Source organism: Canis lupus, chromosome 5, assembly GCF_011100685.1.
Source record: "Canis lupus familiaris isolate Mischka breed German Shepherd chromosome 5, alternate assembly UU_Cfam_GSD_1.0, whole genome shotgun sequence".
In the NCBI taxonomy this organism is placed as follows: Eukaryota; Metazoa; Chordata; class Mammalia; order Carnivora; family Canidae; genus Canis; species Canis lupus.
In genome coordinates, this window is record NC_049226.1 from 19,554,607 (window position 1) to 19,568,691 (window position 14,085).

Sequence of the window (14,085 nt, forward strand, 5' to 3'; positions counted from 1 at the left end):
CTCGTCATATATTTGTACAGGAGACAGTTGTTAAAGCCTCTAAGTATATTAAAAGAGAAGTAACTTTTCATCCACCTCAGCTTCAACAATTTGTGATTTCTTTCTTCCTTTTCACCTAGGGAAAACCTTCAAACACTGCCCCAGTTGGCTGCCATTCACCACAACAACTGTATGTATATTGCTCACCACTTGCTGACCCTGGGGCATCAGTTCAGATCACGTCTGGCCCCCATTCTTTGTGATGGCACCGCTACTTTTGTGGATCTTGTACCCAGCTTCAGGAGACTTGGTAACGCATACCTTAAATTGAGGAAAACATACTGATTATGCAGCTTTTCTGCCTAGTATCTTTGTAATTTGTGAGTTAGGCAGGTAGAAGTTAGGCGGTGGTCCTGAGGTATATTGGAAAGTGGGAGAGCATTCAGTTTGCAACTGTTCCCATTTATTTAATTTTATAAAGTGAATGTAGTCTTTGTGGAAGTATTACTTTTTCATGACATGGTTTCATGGTACATTAGAGATCCAAGCTGCATTGCTGGTGCACAGTGAATTCACCAAATCAGAGTCTTGTCAGCAGAATAACACGTAATGAGATTTGTATTGTGATAAATTCTGTTAGCATTGTCGGTAAGAGCTTACTAATGTCAGGGCTTGTTCTTTTGCAAAACCTTAGGGTAGCTCTCCATTCTACTACCTAGCTTTACTTGGGATTATTAAAAATCAAAAGAAATGAAGTGTGGGATGAATCAATATGTTTACTATAATGATAGCCTAAGAAAAGCAGAGAACGTATATGATTCACTTAGCTTTTTATTTCATGACTTTTCCCTTAGGTGGCATAGATATATCAGAAAAATAAGTAGCTGCTTCTGAATAAGTAATGTTTCTTATCTGACCCTGTACAGACTATTGGGAAAGACTTATTATCCTGAGAGTGGGCTTGGAGGGACTGGCTAATGTATTAGAAGTGATTATTTCTAGCAACCTTAAAACAGCTTTATGATGTCATCTGGCAAGCAGTTTCAAATAAGCAGAATAATGTATGATTCATGCTTGTCTCCCATCTTCCACCCTGGATTTGTAGTGTGTAATTGAATAACTTTTAGAATTCTTTATTCTACTTCCCCACCATAGGGACAGAGTGTTTTTTGGCTCAAATGAGGGCACAGAAGGGAGAACTCCTGGAAAGATTATCAAGTGCTAGAAACTTTTCCAACATGGATGACGAAGAGAATTATTCTGCAGCAAGTAAAGCAGTCCGGCAGGTGGGCAGCTGCTTTCAGCTCTGAAATTTGTGCTCTTTCTCTAGATAATCTCCCCCTTGTGTTTTAAGCAGCAAAGAATATGTAGCTCACTTGATTCACCACAACCCCCATCAGAAAATACGGATACCTTTTACAGTCACGTTTACAGTCTTCCCTTTCCTTGTCCCACCAAGCCAACAGGAAGCTATCTTTCTACCCACCCAATAACGTGACTAGTTATTAATAAGTCTGTCATAGCAAGGTTTTGATCCATAGACTTGAGTTTGAGAAATTTGAAATACTAGCTTTTATTTCCGTGTCCCTTTCTCCTATATGATTTGTCGTGGTTCTTTCTGTTTTGTGTTTTTCTTTTTAATGAGCACATGGTTTTTATTTATTGATTGATATTTTTTATTGAAGTGAAAACTACATACAGTATTATATTGATTTCAGGTCTACAGTATAGTAAGTTCACAATTCTGTACATTTTTCAATGCTCGTGATTTATCTTTTTTAAAAAAAGATTTTATTTATTTATTCATGACAGACACACAGAGAGAGAGAGGCAGAGACATAGACAGAGGGAGAAGCAGGCTCCGTGCAGGGAGCCTGATGTGGGACTCGATCCTGGGTCTCCAGGATCATGACCTGGGCTGAAGACAGACGCTTAACTGCTGAGCCACCCAGGCGTCCATATGATTTATCTTCTTATAGTGGTTTCCCGTTCTCAGGATAAATGTACATTTCATCCAGCAGGGATATTACCAGAGTCATATATTCAAGAAGCTCATACTTTTGATGACTTTACCTCACCTTCATATAATGCCTCTTTTCCCATACACGCGTGATAAATGTGAATGTAAAAAATAGAGTTGCAACAGTCTCTCTTTCACATCAACAGCTATATTCTCCTGACAGGTACTACACCAGCTGAAGAGACTTGGAATCGTGTGGCAGGATGTCCTGCCAGTGAATATATATTGCAAGGCTATGGGGACTTTACTCAATACGGCAATTTCTGAGATCATTGGCAGAATCACTGCTCTAGAGGTAAAGGCCATTAGGTGCTTCACCAGACTTGGGATGGCAGTTCTTGCCTCCGATTGTTGCTTTACTAAGAAAATGATGTTGAAATCTCATTTCTAGTCAACACAGATGGTAGAAGAAATTGCTCATGTTTTATGTCTAACTCATTATACTGTTATTTTTTTTTTCAGTTTCGTCTTAATTCTGTTTTGCTAGAGACTTGCTAATTTCTATCTTTTATACTTAAATAAGAAAGTAGGATTATACTGCTTTTCCCTTTAGCATCTGTGTGAATTATGAAGGAGGAGTCTGGAAACTGGGTAGGCCCTACATGTAAGGTAGAAAGTCCTATATTTATTTAATTTGCAAGTGCATGAAATTTTGTGGTAAAGTGAAGTGCAGCCTGGTGCAGGTACTTTTGTAACACACTGTTGCAGTTGGGATTTTAAATGTGAGCCAATGTGCAGGTTGCCTGGACTCTGCCAACTGATGTCTCTAAAGCATAGATTGGTTAAGTCCTTGTTTATAAAAATATCCCCTGCTTTGCAGCAAGTGGTGCAGCATTCTGCTGGAGAAATGGGCTCTTTCATGCAGACAAACTAAATTATTGACAATCTGTTGAAACATATTTTGTGTCATTCTAGCTTTAGGAGTATTGTCAGAAAGCTGCTGATACCTTCTTATGTCTCTTAAGGTGTACTAAATTGGTTGGAAAACATGTTGCTGTAGCTGACCCCTTGGAGAGCATGCACCAGAGATTTGCCCTTTCCTTACTGGTGAGCTGGCCCAATTCTTTTCTTTTGTGTTCCCTCTCTGCAAAACCAGGACATCTCTACTGAAGATGGTGATAGATTGTATTCCTTATGCAAAACAGTGATGGATGAGGGACCCCACGTATTCGCACCTCTGTCTGAAGAAAGCAAGAACACGAAATACCAAGAAGAAGTTCCAGTCTATGTGTCAAAATGGATGCCATTCAAAGAATTGATGATGATGTTACAAGCCAGCCTGCAAGAAATTGGGGATCGGTGGGTATAACCCTTTTTATAGGGGATTATCACTCACATGCGCTCTCTTTCTCTCTCTCTTTCTCTCTCTCTGTGTCTCTCCAAAGATAGCTACAAAGTATTAATGCCATTGATAGGAGTACTTTTCTCTGTTTCTTAATTTTGCTTAGGAAAGAGTTTCATATTGAGTAGCAGTAGTTGAGGCCTTTGCATGGCCTGTAATAGTGTAGATTTCATTACCACTTTCCCATATTTGATAACATAAAGGCTTCTTTTTCATGTTATTTTGGTCTTGAGCATATTGTCCTGACACACTGCACCAATGATCTTACATTTGTAAGAAGTACAACCTTCTGACACCTGGATGGAAATTGTTGCCTGTTTTAACCCAACAGTGGATCCATTTTAATATTGGCTTTGATTTGTTAACACAAAAGTGACTTTTATTTGTACGGAATAGTCAGCATCAAACCACTGTTTGATCGACCAGCAGTACTTCTGTAGGGAGTACAGTGGCTTTAGAGATTAAGCATCATACACATAGAGAGGATTCATCTTTTCTTAAATAAAGTGCCTGATATTTTTCTCCGACACCAGAGACCATCAGTTAATGTTGCCATGTGCAGTAGTTGTATGCTTTATTGCATCATACTTAGTGTGCAGAGCTCATTGATGCTGCACAGAAAAGATAAGATATGGGTTAGTTACACATTTATGGATGCTCCCATTATTGTCTGGTAAATTGTTGATGAGTATGCATACTTTGCAGAGGAAACTCCCTGATTAGGCCTTAAGGTCCTTCTCCGTCCTTACAGCTACTTGTCTGCCTGCTTTGGCTTGCTTTATTACTTTATTAAAGATGCTCCAGTGCATTAGCGCAGTCTCCACAGATGTGTCTGAGTTGTTCTCAGCATATGTTGTCCATCTTAAAAAATGAAAATGAGATTTCTGCCTGAAAAAAAAAATCACATCAAAATACTTGCAATTACATTAGTACAAAATTTGATTTATTTATTTGTTATTTACAAGTCCTTAGTGGGTAATAAGATGTCTTTAGGTAAGACTCCAGAGGCAGCAGATAAGACATTTTCTTTCTGCAGTTATAAAGGACATTGCTGCAGCCTCGTAATCATTAATTCTTTTTTGTGAGAACAGTTATAGTACTAGTGTATCTTAGCTTCTTGGTTTCTGCCTCTAAGGAATTCAGTAAACACAGAGATCTCAGTAAACATAGGGGTGGTAACTAATGGGGAAAATTTTTTACTGAAGAAGCTACCTCCAGTTGTGTAGTTTAAGTGTTTTAACATTATAAAAATATACATATGAAGGAATATAGTATATATACATAATCTACTTACAGTTTAAAGAAAACCAGTAGTGTTTGTGTACCTATTACCTAATGTAAGAAAGATAATACCTGTCCTGTGAAGACTCCCGTATTCCCCTCTCCAGATGTTTCTCACCAAACAGCCACAAACAGTCTTGAATTTTGTGGTACTTCTCTCCTTTCCTTTCTTTATAGTTTCACCACACTTTCACATATCCGTGAACAATATAGTTTAGACTTGCTCGTGTTTGAACTTTCTATAAATGGAATTTTCTATCACCTGCTTCTTTTGTTCAATATTTTGTTTTTGAAGATCACTCATGCTAGTACGCAGAGCTGTAGTTTGTTTTCACTGTTGTATCATATTCTATTTTACAGATATTTCATTATTTATCCTGTTGCTTGACAGTTTCACTAATTTTTGGTATTATCAGATGCTAAAATTTTTGCTAGTTAGTGTGAAATGGTAGTTCCTTGTCATTGTAATTTATATTTCCCTAAATTCTAATGATATTGAACATCTTTTTACTGATCATTTATTTTTCTTCTATTGTAAAATGCCTGTTCGTGGTTTTTGCCCTTTATCCAATGGGGTTGTTTGTGATTTCATTATTGATTCTTGGGAATTTACTGTGTATTTTTTATACCAGTCTTTTGTTGGTTAAAGTTTGTTGCCTGTGGCTCATTTTTAAAAATAGTTACTGATCCCAAGATTCCATGTAACCATATGAGGATGTGGCCATAATTCTCAAGTTCAAACAGGACTTAGTATAGAATAAGAGGGAATAGTCTTATCTTCCCAACCTGATCTCTTCATCTAACTGTGCTGATACCAGGATGCCTCCAAGAAGCAGAAGAAGTTAAAGAGATAGAGTAGTAGAGCCATCAAGAAGGAGAAGGATGCCAGGATTTGTTTTACTTTTATTTAAGACAAATAAGCATTTGGGAACAGATAAGCAGTTTTAAAATCTTGCTTATACAGAGACATAAGAGGAAATAGAATTTTATCTTTTATTTTGCAGGTGGGCTGATGGAAAGGGGCCCTTGGCAGCTGCATTCTCTTCCAGTGAAGTAAAAGCTTTAATTCGTGCCTTGTTCCAGAACACAGAAAGAAGAGCAGCTGCCCTTGCTAAGATTAAATAGCTGTATCTTCCTAAGAAAGCCATGTCTTGACTGTGTGGATTCCTCTCTTGGCATAATTATCCCTTAAAGACTTCTTGGAATCATCTGCTAGTTTCGGTGAACCGGTTTATCATGGAAGTTTGATTTCACCTAAGAACGCCTTACCTTCTGGCTTGTATGAGGCTTTGTTGAAGAACTGGATGTTAAGATGAGCTGTCAAGCAAAACACCCCAATTTGTTGTTTTTCTGGCCATCATCCCTTGATAAGAAAGTATAGGGTAGCACTATTTCATGTTGCTCTGGGCCTTCTGGGAACTGACTCCATTGCAGATGGAGGCCCTGGCCTCAGATCGACAAATTCAGGGAATCCCAAGAGATTGGGGCAGGTGGAGAACTTGTGAGCAGATGGGAGATCTATTTTGGGGGATAGGGGAACTGTATTTGTCCTTGCTGGATTAAGGAGACTTCCTTTAATATTTCTTTCCAATAAATAATGCTTTTCAGAGTTAAGGGTGAGAGTCTTTAATAACCTGGGAGCTTTGACAAAAGAGACCAATGAGTTTCCTTGACTTCTCTGCCATTCTTTTTATTGACATTTATGATCCTCACAGAGAACTCACTCATTGTTGTCTTCTTCATAACTCTCTGGTAATTTCTCAGAAGTCTTAGGACTTCCCTTCAGTATACATTTTTGGCACTTTGCTCTTTCAACTAAATTCTGTTTTCTTGGTTGGAATTTTTTTTCTCACCTTCTTTTCTTAAGCTCCACTCTTTCTGTACCTTATCAAATGGCAAAAGTTTTAAATTGATGATGTTCCTTTGGCACATATATATGCCCTGAGATGCTAACTCTGGGCTCTGTATCCTAACCCTTCATTTGCTGGACACAGGTAATTCTTCAGTTCAGCTGAGTCTGTTTTTAACTAATTTCGGCCATCGGAGGTATGCGTTATATCTAGGTTATCCTGAACCTCGGTAGGACTCTTAGTACTGAAATACGGTTTCCTGTCCCCAGAAAGAGGGCAAAGGGTGTGATTTTTAGGTGCTGTCCAGGCAGATGTGGCCTGGAAGAAGTTTTAGGACCGTGGGCATGCTTCCTTAGGCTTAACGCCTTGATTCCTGGCACACAAGAACAATGTTTTTTCCTCCTGTCCTCACATGTTCTGTCTTTACCCTCAGTTCATGTTCGGCCCATACTCATGGCAGTTGCTTCATTTTTCCTCTTCTTGCTCAAAGGGTCGCAGAGAATAATGAATAAGGAAGAAGGTGGTTTTTGTTTTTAATAACAGAACTCCACTGTGGTTAATGATAAGCTGTTTGTCTATACTGAGCACGTCCTACAATGAGAACTCACAGAACAAAGAATTGCCTGAACCAACTTTAGTTTTTTTGAGAACAAAGGAGTTGTCTCTCTCCTGAGAAAGGAGCCATTTTCACAGGTGAAGAAAATATCTGTTTTTGAAAATGCGCACAATTTCAGGTAGCATTCTTCTTTCAGCAATTGAGAGAATGGGGAACTAAGGACAGAACTGAAATAAATGCATCACAGGACTATTACACCGACTAGCAGATTTCTTTTGTTCATAGAAGCTATTCCTGTTGCTTGACAGGTACAGCAATTTGGGGGTGGGATCTCTTGTAACTGAAAAGCACACTTTGCATTCTTTCCCTCCCCTCAGCAAGAAAATTGCATTGCAGTTCTTCTGAGGCTGTGTCGACTCTGGTCTCTCAGGACTGTTTTCCCCTAATGAATAGTTTGAATACCACGGCACACAGAGCAGGTGCACTGCATCTTTCTCCCTGGCCAGTGCCATGGAGAGCCGATGATTCAGTGGGTGTTCATTTCAGTTAGAGATGAGCCATCTGAGCATGTGGGAGTGGGTCTGCCTAGAAGCTTTTACAGGGACCTTGAAGGTACCTGTTCTGACCGGGAACCTGAGTTGAAAGGGGAGTGGAACCTGCTTTTAGAGAGAGCTTGGGAGGAGGCGAACTTGACCAAGGACTCATTTAGTGGCTCTGTGGGCCGACTAGAAGAAACCTCTTTTCCAAATAACAACCAGAACTAGACAAATGACTGTAAGAATGAAATTCAAGAAAGGTTCCCCAAGCTTTCAGAGGAAAGAAAAAATTTTGTTAAAAAGGCGGGACTGGGGCAGCCTGAGTGGCTCAGCAGTTTAGCGCCGCCTTCACAGGGTGTGATCCTGGACACCCCGGATCGGGTCTCACATCGGACTCCCTGCATGGAGCCTGCTTCTCCTGCCTGTGTCTCTGCCTCTCTCTCTCCCTCTCTCTCTCTCTCTCTCTCTCTCTCTCTCGTCTCTCATGAATAAATAAAATCTTAAAAAAAAATAAAGGCGAGACTATAAATAACTTGAATCTACTTGCTAATGACTTCTGGCCCTATGTGGATACTGAATTGTTGGTGATTTTCCTCTTGGTTTTTTCAATGGTCAGTTTTGCACAAGGATTTCTCAAAAATGGGGATCCTCCAGATGGCACTCTTACCTCAAGCCTGGGAGCATCACAAGGCATGTAGGGCTGGTCTGGAAATTTCGTCCTGGGTGTATATGTTGGCCTGGATCAGCCCAGGAGGGTCACTCAGACTCTGAACAGCATCCTTAGTAACTATAACCTGTGAAATGTCATCGAACAATCACCTGTGAATAGATTATGGTATTAGAATGAATAGATTCTGAATAGAATGGTATTTTCTTTGGATGATCTGCTTCCCACACTTGCAAATACTGATGCTATCCTTTAAGGCAATGATTCCCCCGGTTTCGTTCTATTGTTAATTTAATTTGTCAAGATTTTGTCTATCTTTTGAAAGTCCTGAGTGGTATGTGTAAACACACACACACACACACACACACACACACACACACACACGCCGAGGATAGTTTTGACATAAAACTAGCCCAAAGTAGTGTGCCCAGGTTCCACAGCTAGTTAGTACCATGGATCAGTGAGGCTGTGTATAGGAGTAACTTCTTCACGAAGGGAGATAGTTATAAACGCAGGAAGAGATAAAGCTATTGGAAATTGCCTCACATAAAAAAGTTTTGGCACAAAGTAGTCTTTTCTAATTGGGTTTTGGTGCGCTCATTCTTCCTTATAGACTTGATTTTGAACATTTGTGATGACTTCCTCCTGAGTATATGCATTGTGCTGAAGCCTAAAATTTCTTGAAAGCAACAAAGCTCTAATTTTGAGTTTTTCAATTATCATATGGTTTAGACAGAATTTCTCACTGTGTCATGAGGAGTGTGGTTTAAGAATTTTGTGATGTCACATGACATGACTGGGGACAGCCTTTGAGGTCTCAAAACCAAGTTATGAAATCCCTGCCTAGAGGTTGGGAGGAAGGCAGTAATTCTGATGAGCTATGTATAAGTTCTGCACTCCTCCTCAGGAATCAGGTGCCCTAGATTCTTGTTTAGTGTGAAAGAGTGGGGTGGGAAAAAACTGGTACCAAGACCAAAGACACCTACCCCCTACCTTGTCTGAGCAGTTCTAAAACTTCCTACATTCATTCCACTTATATTTATTGGATGCCGAGTCTTGCCCTAGTCACTGAAGGATGCCACTACCCCACCCCAGAACCCGAATTTCCTGTCCTTTTAATGATTTAAATTCTAGTGACAAAGACAGGTAATAAACATAAAGTAAGCAAATTAGGATGTTGGAAGATTTTAAATGCTATGGGAAACATCAATGTAGAGGGATAAATGTGAACTCCACCAAAGTTGCAGAGAAAGAGGGAAGAGGAAGTGAACTGTCATTCTAAATTGGATGGTCAGAGTACATCTTGAGAAGGCCAGCAAGCTTTGTGGCTACCTGGGTGTGGATAATTCTGAGCAGGGAGACCAGCCCTTGCAAAGCCCTAGGGTGGAAGGAGTGTGCCAGGTGAACTCCAGGAATAGCAGAGAGTGAGGGAGAGAGTGGGAGGAAGGGAGGTTAGAGAAGTAACAGAAGGTATGCTCATGTAGCCCATTAGAAGGATTTTGTTTTGTTGTTTTTTTTTTTTCTTAGTTTTTATTTATTTTTTTTAAAGATTTTATTTATTTATTCATAGAGACACAGAGAGAGAGACAGAGGCAGAGGGAGAAGCAGGCTCCATGCAGGGAGCCCAACATGGGACTCCATCCAGGGTCTCCAGCATCACGCCCTGGGCTGCAGGCAGCGCTAAACCACTGCGCCACCAGGGCTGCCCTGTTGTTGTTTTTCTTTTTAACTCTAAGTAAATGGAAGAGCTTTAGTCGCTGCAAAAAAAAAAGGGTAGGGAGAAGCATATATAAAAGTACAGAAAACATGGGATGCCTGGGTGGCTCAGTGGTTGAGCACCTGCCTTCAGCCCAGGGTGTGATCCTGGAGTCCTGGGATCAAGTCCCACATTGAGCTCCTTGCATGGAGCCTGCTTCTCTCTCTGGCTATGGCTCTACCTCTCTCTGTGTGTCTCTCATGAATAAATAAAATCTTAAACAAAAAGAAAACAGTATGGTGAACCCGTAGGGACCCATCACCCATCTGCAACAGTTATGATCATACAAGCAATACAACTATGACCATCTGATCCGTATGTCCCCGTCCTCCTTGCTCCCACAAACACACCGGGTGTTGGAGCAAATGCCAGACAGCATATCTATTCAAACCCAGGGCTCATTCCTGTGTAAAGTCTGAATTTTGTTTCCTTTCTCAGCTCTTGTCATTCCCCGGTCTCCACCAGCAGGAGTGTCCTCTGGTTGCCTGCCTCCCTGCCTGTGTCCCCATCCTTACCTCTCCACTCAGGCTCAAACTGTTCCCCTCGACTCCCATTCCCTGAACACTGGGTGTGAGTTCTGTGTATGCACCAAACTATGCTTGACAGCCGACTCACACCACCACTTCCCCATGTCGAGTCCTCTCTGCCCCAAGCTGCTCACTCCAGCTAACCCAACCCCATAGTTTCTGAGTGCTGTAAAGGTGACCAGTAAAGACTTCATCTTGTTGATTATTTCATCAGAGGATATCCTCTGCCCTCTTAGAACAAGATTTTCCTGGGTTTCTTTCACAAGAGACTCCAGCAGATATGGTGACCCAGCTCCAGCTAGTGGATCCAGGGACTGACTATGGGCTAGAGTCTGGGGCTGGCTCAGTTTAAGGCAGGGCAGCCCCCTCTCCTTAAGGACTCTCTGGAGGGAGTGATGTGGGGTGTGGAGCAGCCACTTCCTGGCTTCTGTCTCCCATTCCCATTTCTCTGACTTTAGAAATGCTGCTTTAAGAGAATAGTAATTGTTTTCATTTGCATGAAGGGCTCCATTTATGCTTGATTAAGGTGTAGTATGACAAAAATTATGCGTAACGTTATGTCAGATTAACCCAGGTTATAAATTTCATTTCATTTCAATACCAAGCTCTGTTCCTAAATGCAAAGTCGAGGTCATTTGGCATATCTGTATCTACATTTTCATTATTATTTAAAACTAAAAAGTAGGACTTATTGCTCACCAACTGTCTATTTAGTAATGTGTCCTAGGATCTTTTTTTAAACTAGGGCGTTAGCCCATCACATTGGTCCGAAGTACCAGCAGATCATTTGCCTCCTTCAAAGTCAGGGCACTTGCTCATGCTCACGAATAGCCTGGGTGTGCAACTACACATGCAGTTTCTTTTATTAAGTCCCATGGGATAGAATTCATCTGAGGCTAGAATTGTGAGTTCATCTAAAACCCAGTTTTCCTTTTTCTGTCTTTCCACCCACCCCGGGCTTTATTTTTCCTCCAACTATGTTCATTCTATCCTTTCCAGGCTGAATTCAGAGAAATTCTCCTTGGTAGGAAATACAGAAGCACAACAGTGTCGGAATCGCTCAGCCTGCTCTCTGTTGGATTTTAACACCACCCTGTCAGCTCCCAGCAGAGCTGAGCTCTTTCTGTTCCTTTCCTTTCACTGACTACACTCCCTCCCTGCCGCCCCACCCCTGCAAATTTCTTGAAATAATGTTTTTCATAAACTTCCGCACATCCTGGGCTGTGCTTGATCTTCCTGACCTCTGTCCAGGCCATTCGGATACTTTTGCGTATGAAGGGCCCGTTTGTTTTTTGTTGTTTGTGGTGGTGTTTTGGAGAACACAATCGTCGGTTTCCATTTGCAGCCATACTGCTGTTTTTGTATGATAGCAGCATATTTTTTTAATATCATCATATTTTATTGTCAGATTTTCCGTTTTGAACTCCCTACCCCCCTCCCTTCATTCATAGAATGATGTCTGTCTGTTAAAGTCTGTGGCAGCGGCCATGAAGGCGGTTCTGGCACCTTGCTGTGCTCTTTGAAATATGCTTTCCTAGAGCTAGGGCCTGCGCCAGGCCACATCATGTCTTCCTAGCCTGTTGTGAAATTTGCAGTTGTTCTCCGGCGGATGTCTTGGATAAAATGTTCCCCTGTTTGCTTCCTTGACTTTCTGAAAGCAATTATTAGCAAGGCTACTGGTTAAAAAACACATCGGGCATTCTGGATTTTAGCAGATTGGGACTTCTAGCAGGCTTACAGAGAGCTTCTGAAATCGCCCACAGCCCTGTATCTCCTTCTTGTTCATTTTAGGAAAACACCAGCTACCTCGTCCATCTAGCTGGGTGGCGCTGTAGTACACGCACGAGGCAACGTTACTTCTGATTCCCTTTCTGTTTCCCTTTACCTCATGTGCCTGGTTGCTTCACATTCACTTTATCAACTTACGATCATTTCACTTGGGGCCCCTGAGAGAACTCCATAGAGTCTTAACTTTCTGCATTTTGTTTGTCTTAGTAATTTTTGCCAGCAAAGCAGTAAGATGGAAAGAGAGATTCAGTTAGAGGAGAAGCAGACCTGACGAGGGAACAGGGCTAGCTGAGGACAAAGCACAGCTGATAACCCACTGAGGACTGCCCAGGGTGGGATGTGTGTCACATTCCTCAGGAAACTTGTTGTTCTAATGTTAATACCTTGCTAGACGGAAAGGCAATCTTTAACTTGACAATGGCAAGGCCTCCAGTATCGTGTGGGTCGTCGTTAGCATATGAAAATCCTTTTGAAATCTCCCTTTTGCTTACCTTCCCAGCCTCTGGGTGTAAAATCAGCCACCCCCCACAGGCCTTAGGCAGCAGCTTTATCTGCCCATGAGTCCTGTCTCCATACTTTAATAAAACAGTCATTTTGCACCATAGACGTCTCAAGAATTCTTTCTTGGTCGTCAGCTCTGGGCCTCACCCCACCAAATTTCACCTCTATTCCAAAACCATCAGACCCATAAGACAGTTTTCTTTTCCTAAAGACAAAGTCACAGTCTCATTAAGAAAGCAATATTAGGGGTACCTGGGTGGCTCAATGGTTGTGCATCTGCCTTTGACTCAGGTCATGATCCGGGGATCCTGGGATCAAATCCTGTATTAGGCTCCCCGTGGGAAGCCAGTTTCTCCCTCTGCCTATATCTCTGCCTCTCTCTCTGTCTCTCATGAATAATTAAAATCTTTTTTTTTTTTTTTAAGAAAGCAATATTACTCTTCCATGAAGTGAAGACAATAAACACCTTTTTAAATTTGCACCGAAGTATATCTTGCCTTGGACTTTGCTGTGGAGTAGGAGAAAGGAGCTCCCAAGAGAACCTCTAGTTTTAGTTTTCTGGTTTTTTGTTTCATCTTATCTTGGGAAAGACTAGTGGGAACTGTTGGTGAGAGCATGGGGATAAGAGGGAAGGGAAGAAAGACGGACAGGGATTTCAGTCTGGTCCTGTGATGGGTCTTCTTGGTAGCTGGTCTGGCTGGGCTCGTGAGGGAGGAAGGGCAGAAGAGGGTGGCTGTGGGGTCACACTGCCCCGGGTAACCTGAGTCTGCATTTCCTTAGTTCTGTGACCTTGCACAAGCTGTTGATTCTCTCTGACTCAGAATCTTCCTTTGTAAAGCGGAGATAATAATGTGACAGAGCTCATGGGCCTGCTAAGAAGATTGAGTGAGATAATCTATGTAAAACACGCAGCCCAGAGCCTGACATAGCGGAGCGATCACAGACCCGCTAATGCCAGTGTTCAGAGCTTTGAGCTCAGTGTATACAGTTCAGAGGTTATTTATGTAGGTGGTTCCCCAACGAAACTGGAACTCCTCTGAGGGCAGAAATGGTGTCTAATGCCTCTCTTGATATGGAGCTGGACAGAGTAACCTTAGTGATAACCTTGAAGTGGTTTCACGTCAGCCCCACACAATATGGGACATTGCAGCCCACATGCAGAGAGAACGGACATCTTTGCCGTGTGGGCTGGACTGTCCTTCTAAGTAACCCGTGAGACCTCTAACATGGGAAAGGGTTGATTTTGGGTCCCAGGGGGACTTCTTCTCTAGGCTGTGAGTGG

General features: G+C 41.7%; 1 protein-coding gene across 1 annotated transcript in view; it reads left to right on the forward strand.

Annotated features, from left to right (window-relative positions):
* ZW10 (zw10 kinetochore protein) overlaps positions 1-6,236 on the forward strand; it is a 30,925-nt gene extending 24,689 nt beyond the window's left edge. The window contains exons 12-16 of the mRNA XM_038536129.1: positions 120-289; positions 1,135-1,265; positions 2,163-2,294; positions 3,096-3,298; positions 5,627-6,236. Coding sequence (XP_038392057.1) covers positions 120-289; positions 1,135-1,265; positions 2,163-2,294; positions 3,096-3,298; positions 5,627-5,747 — 757 coding nt within the window. The 3' untranslated portion in view covers positions 5,748-6,236. The remainder of the gene's footprint in view (positions 1-119; positions 290-1,134; positions 1,266-2,162; positions 2,295-3,095; positions 3,299-5,626) is intronic.
* The last annotated feature ends 7,849 nt before the right edge of the window (positions 6,237-14,085 follow it).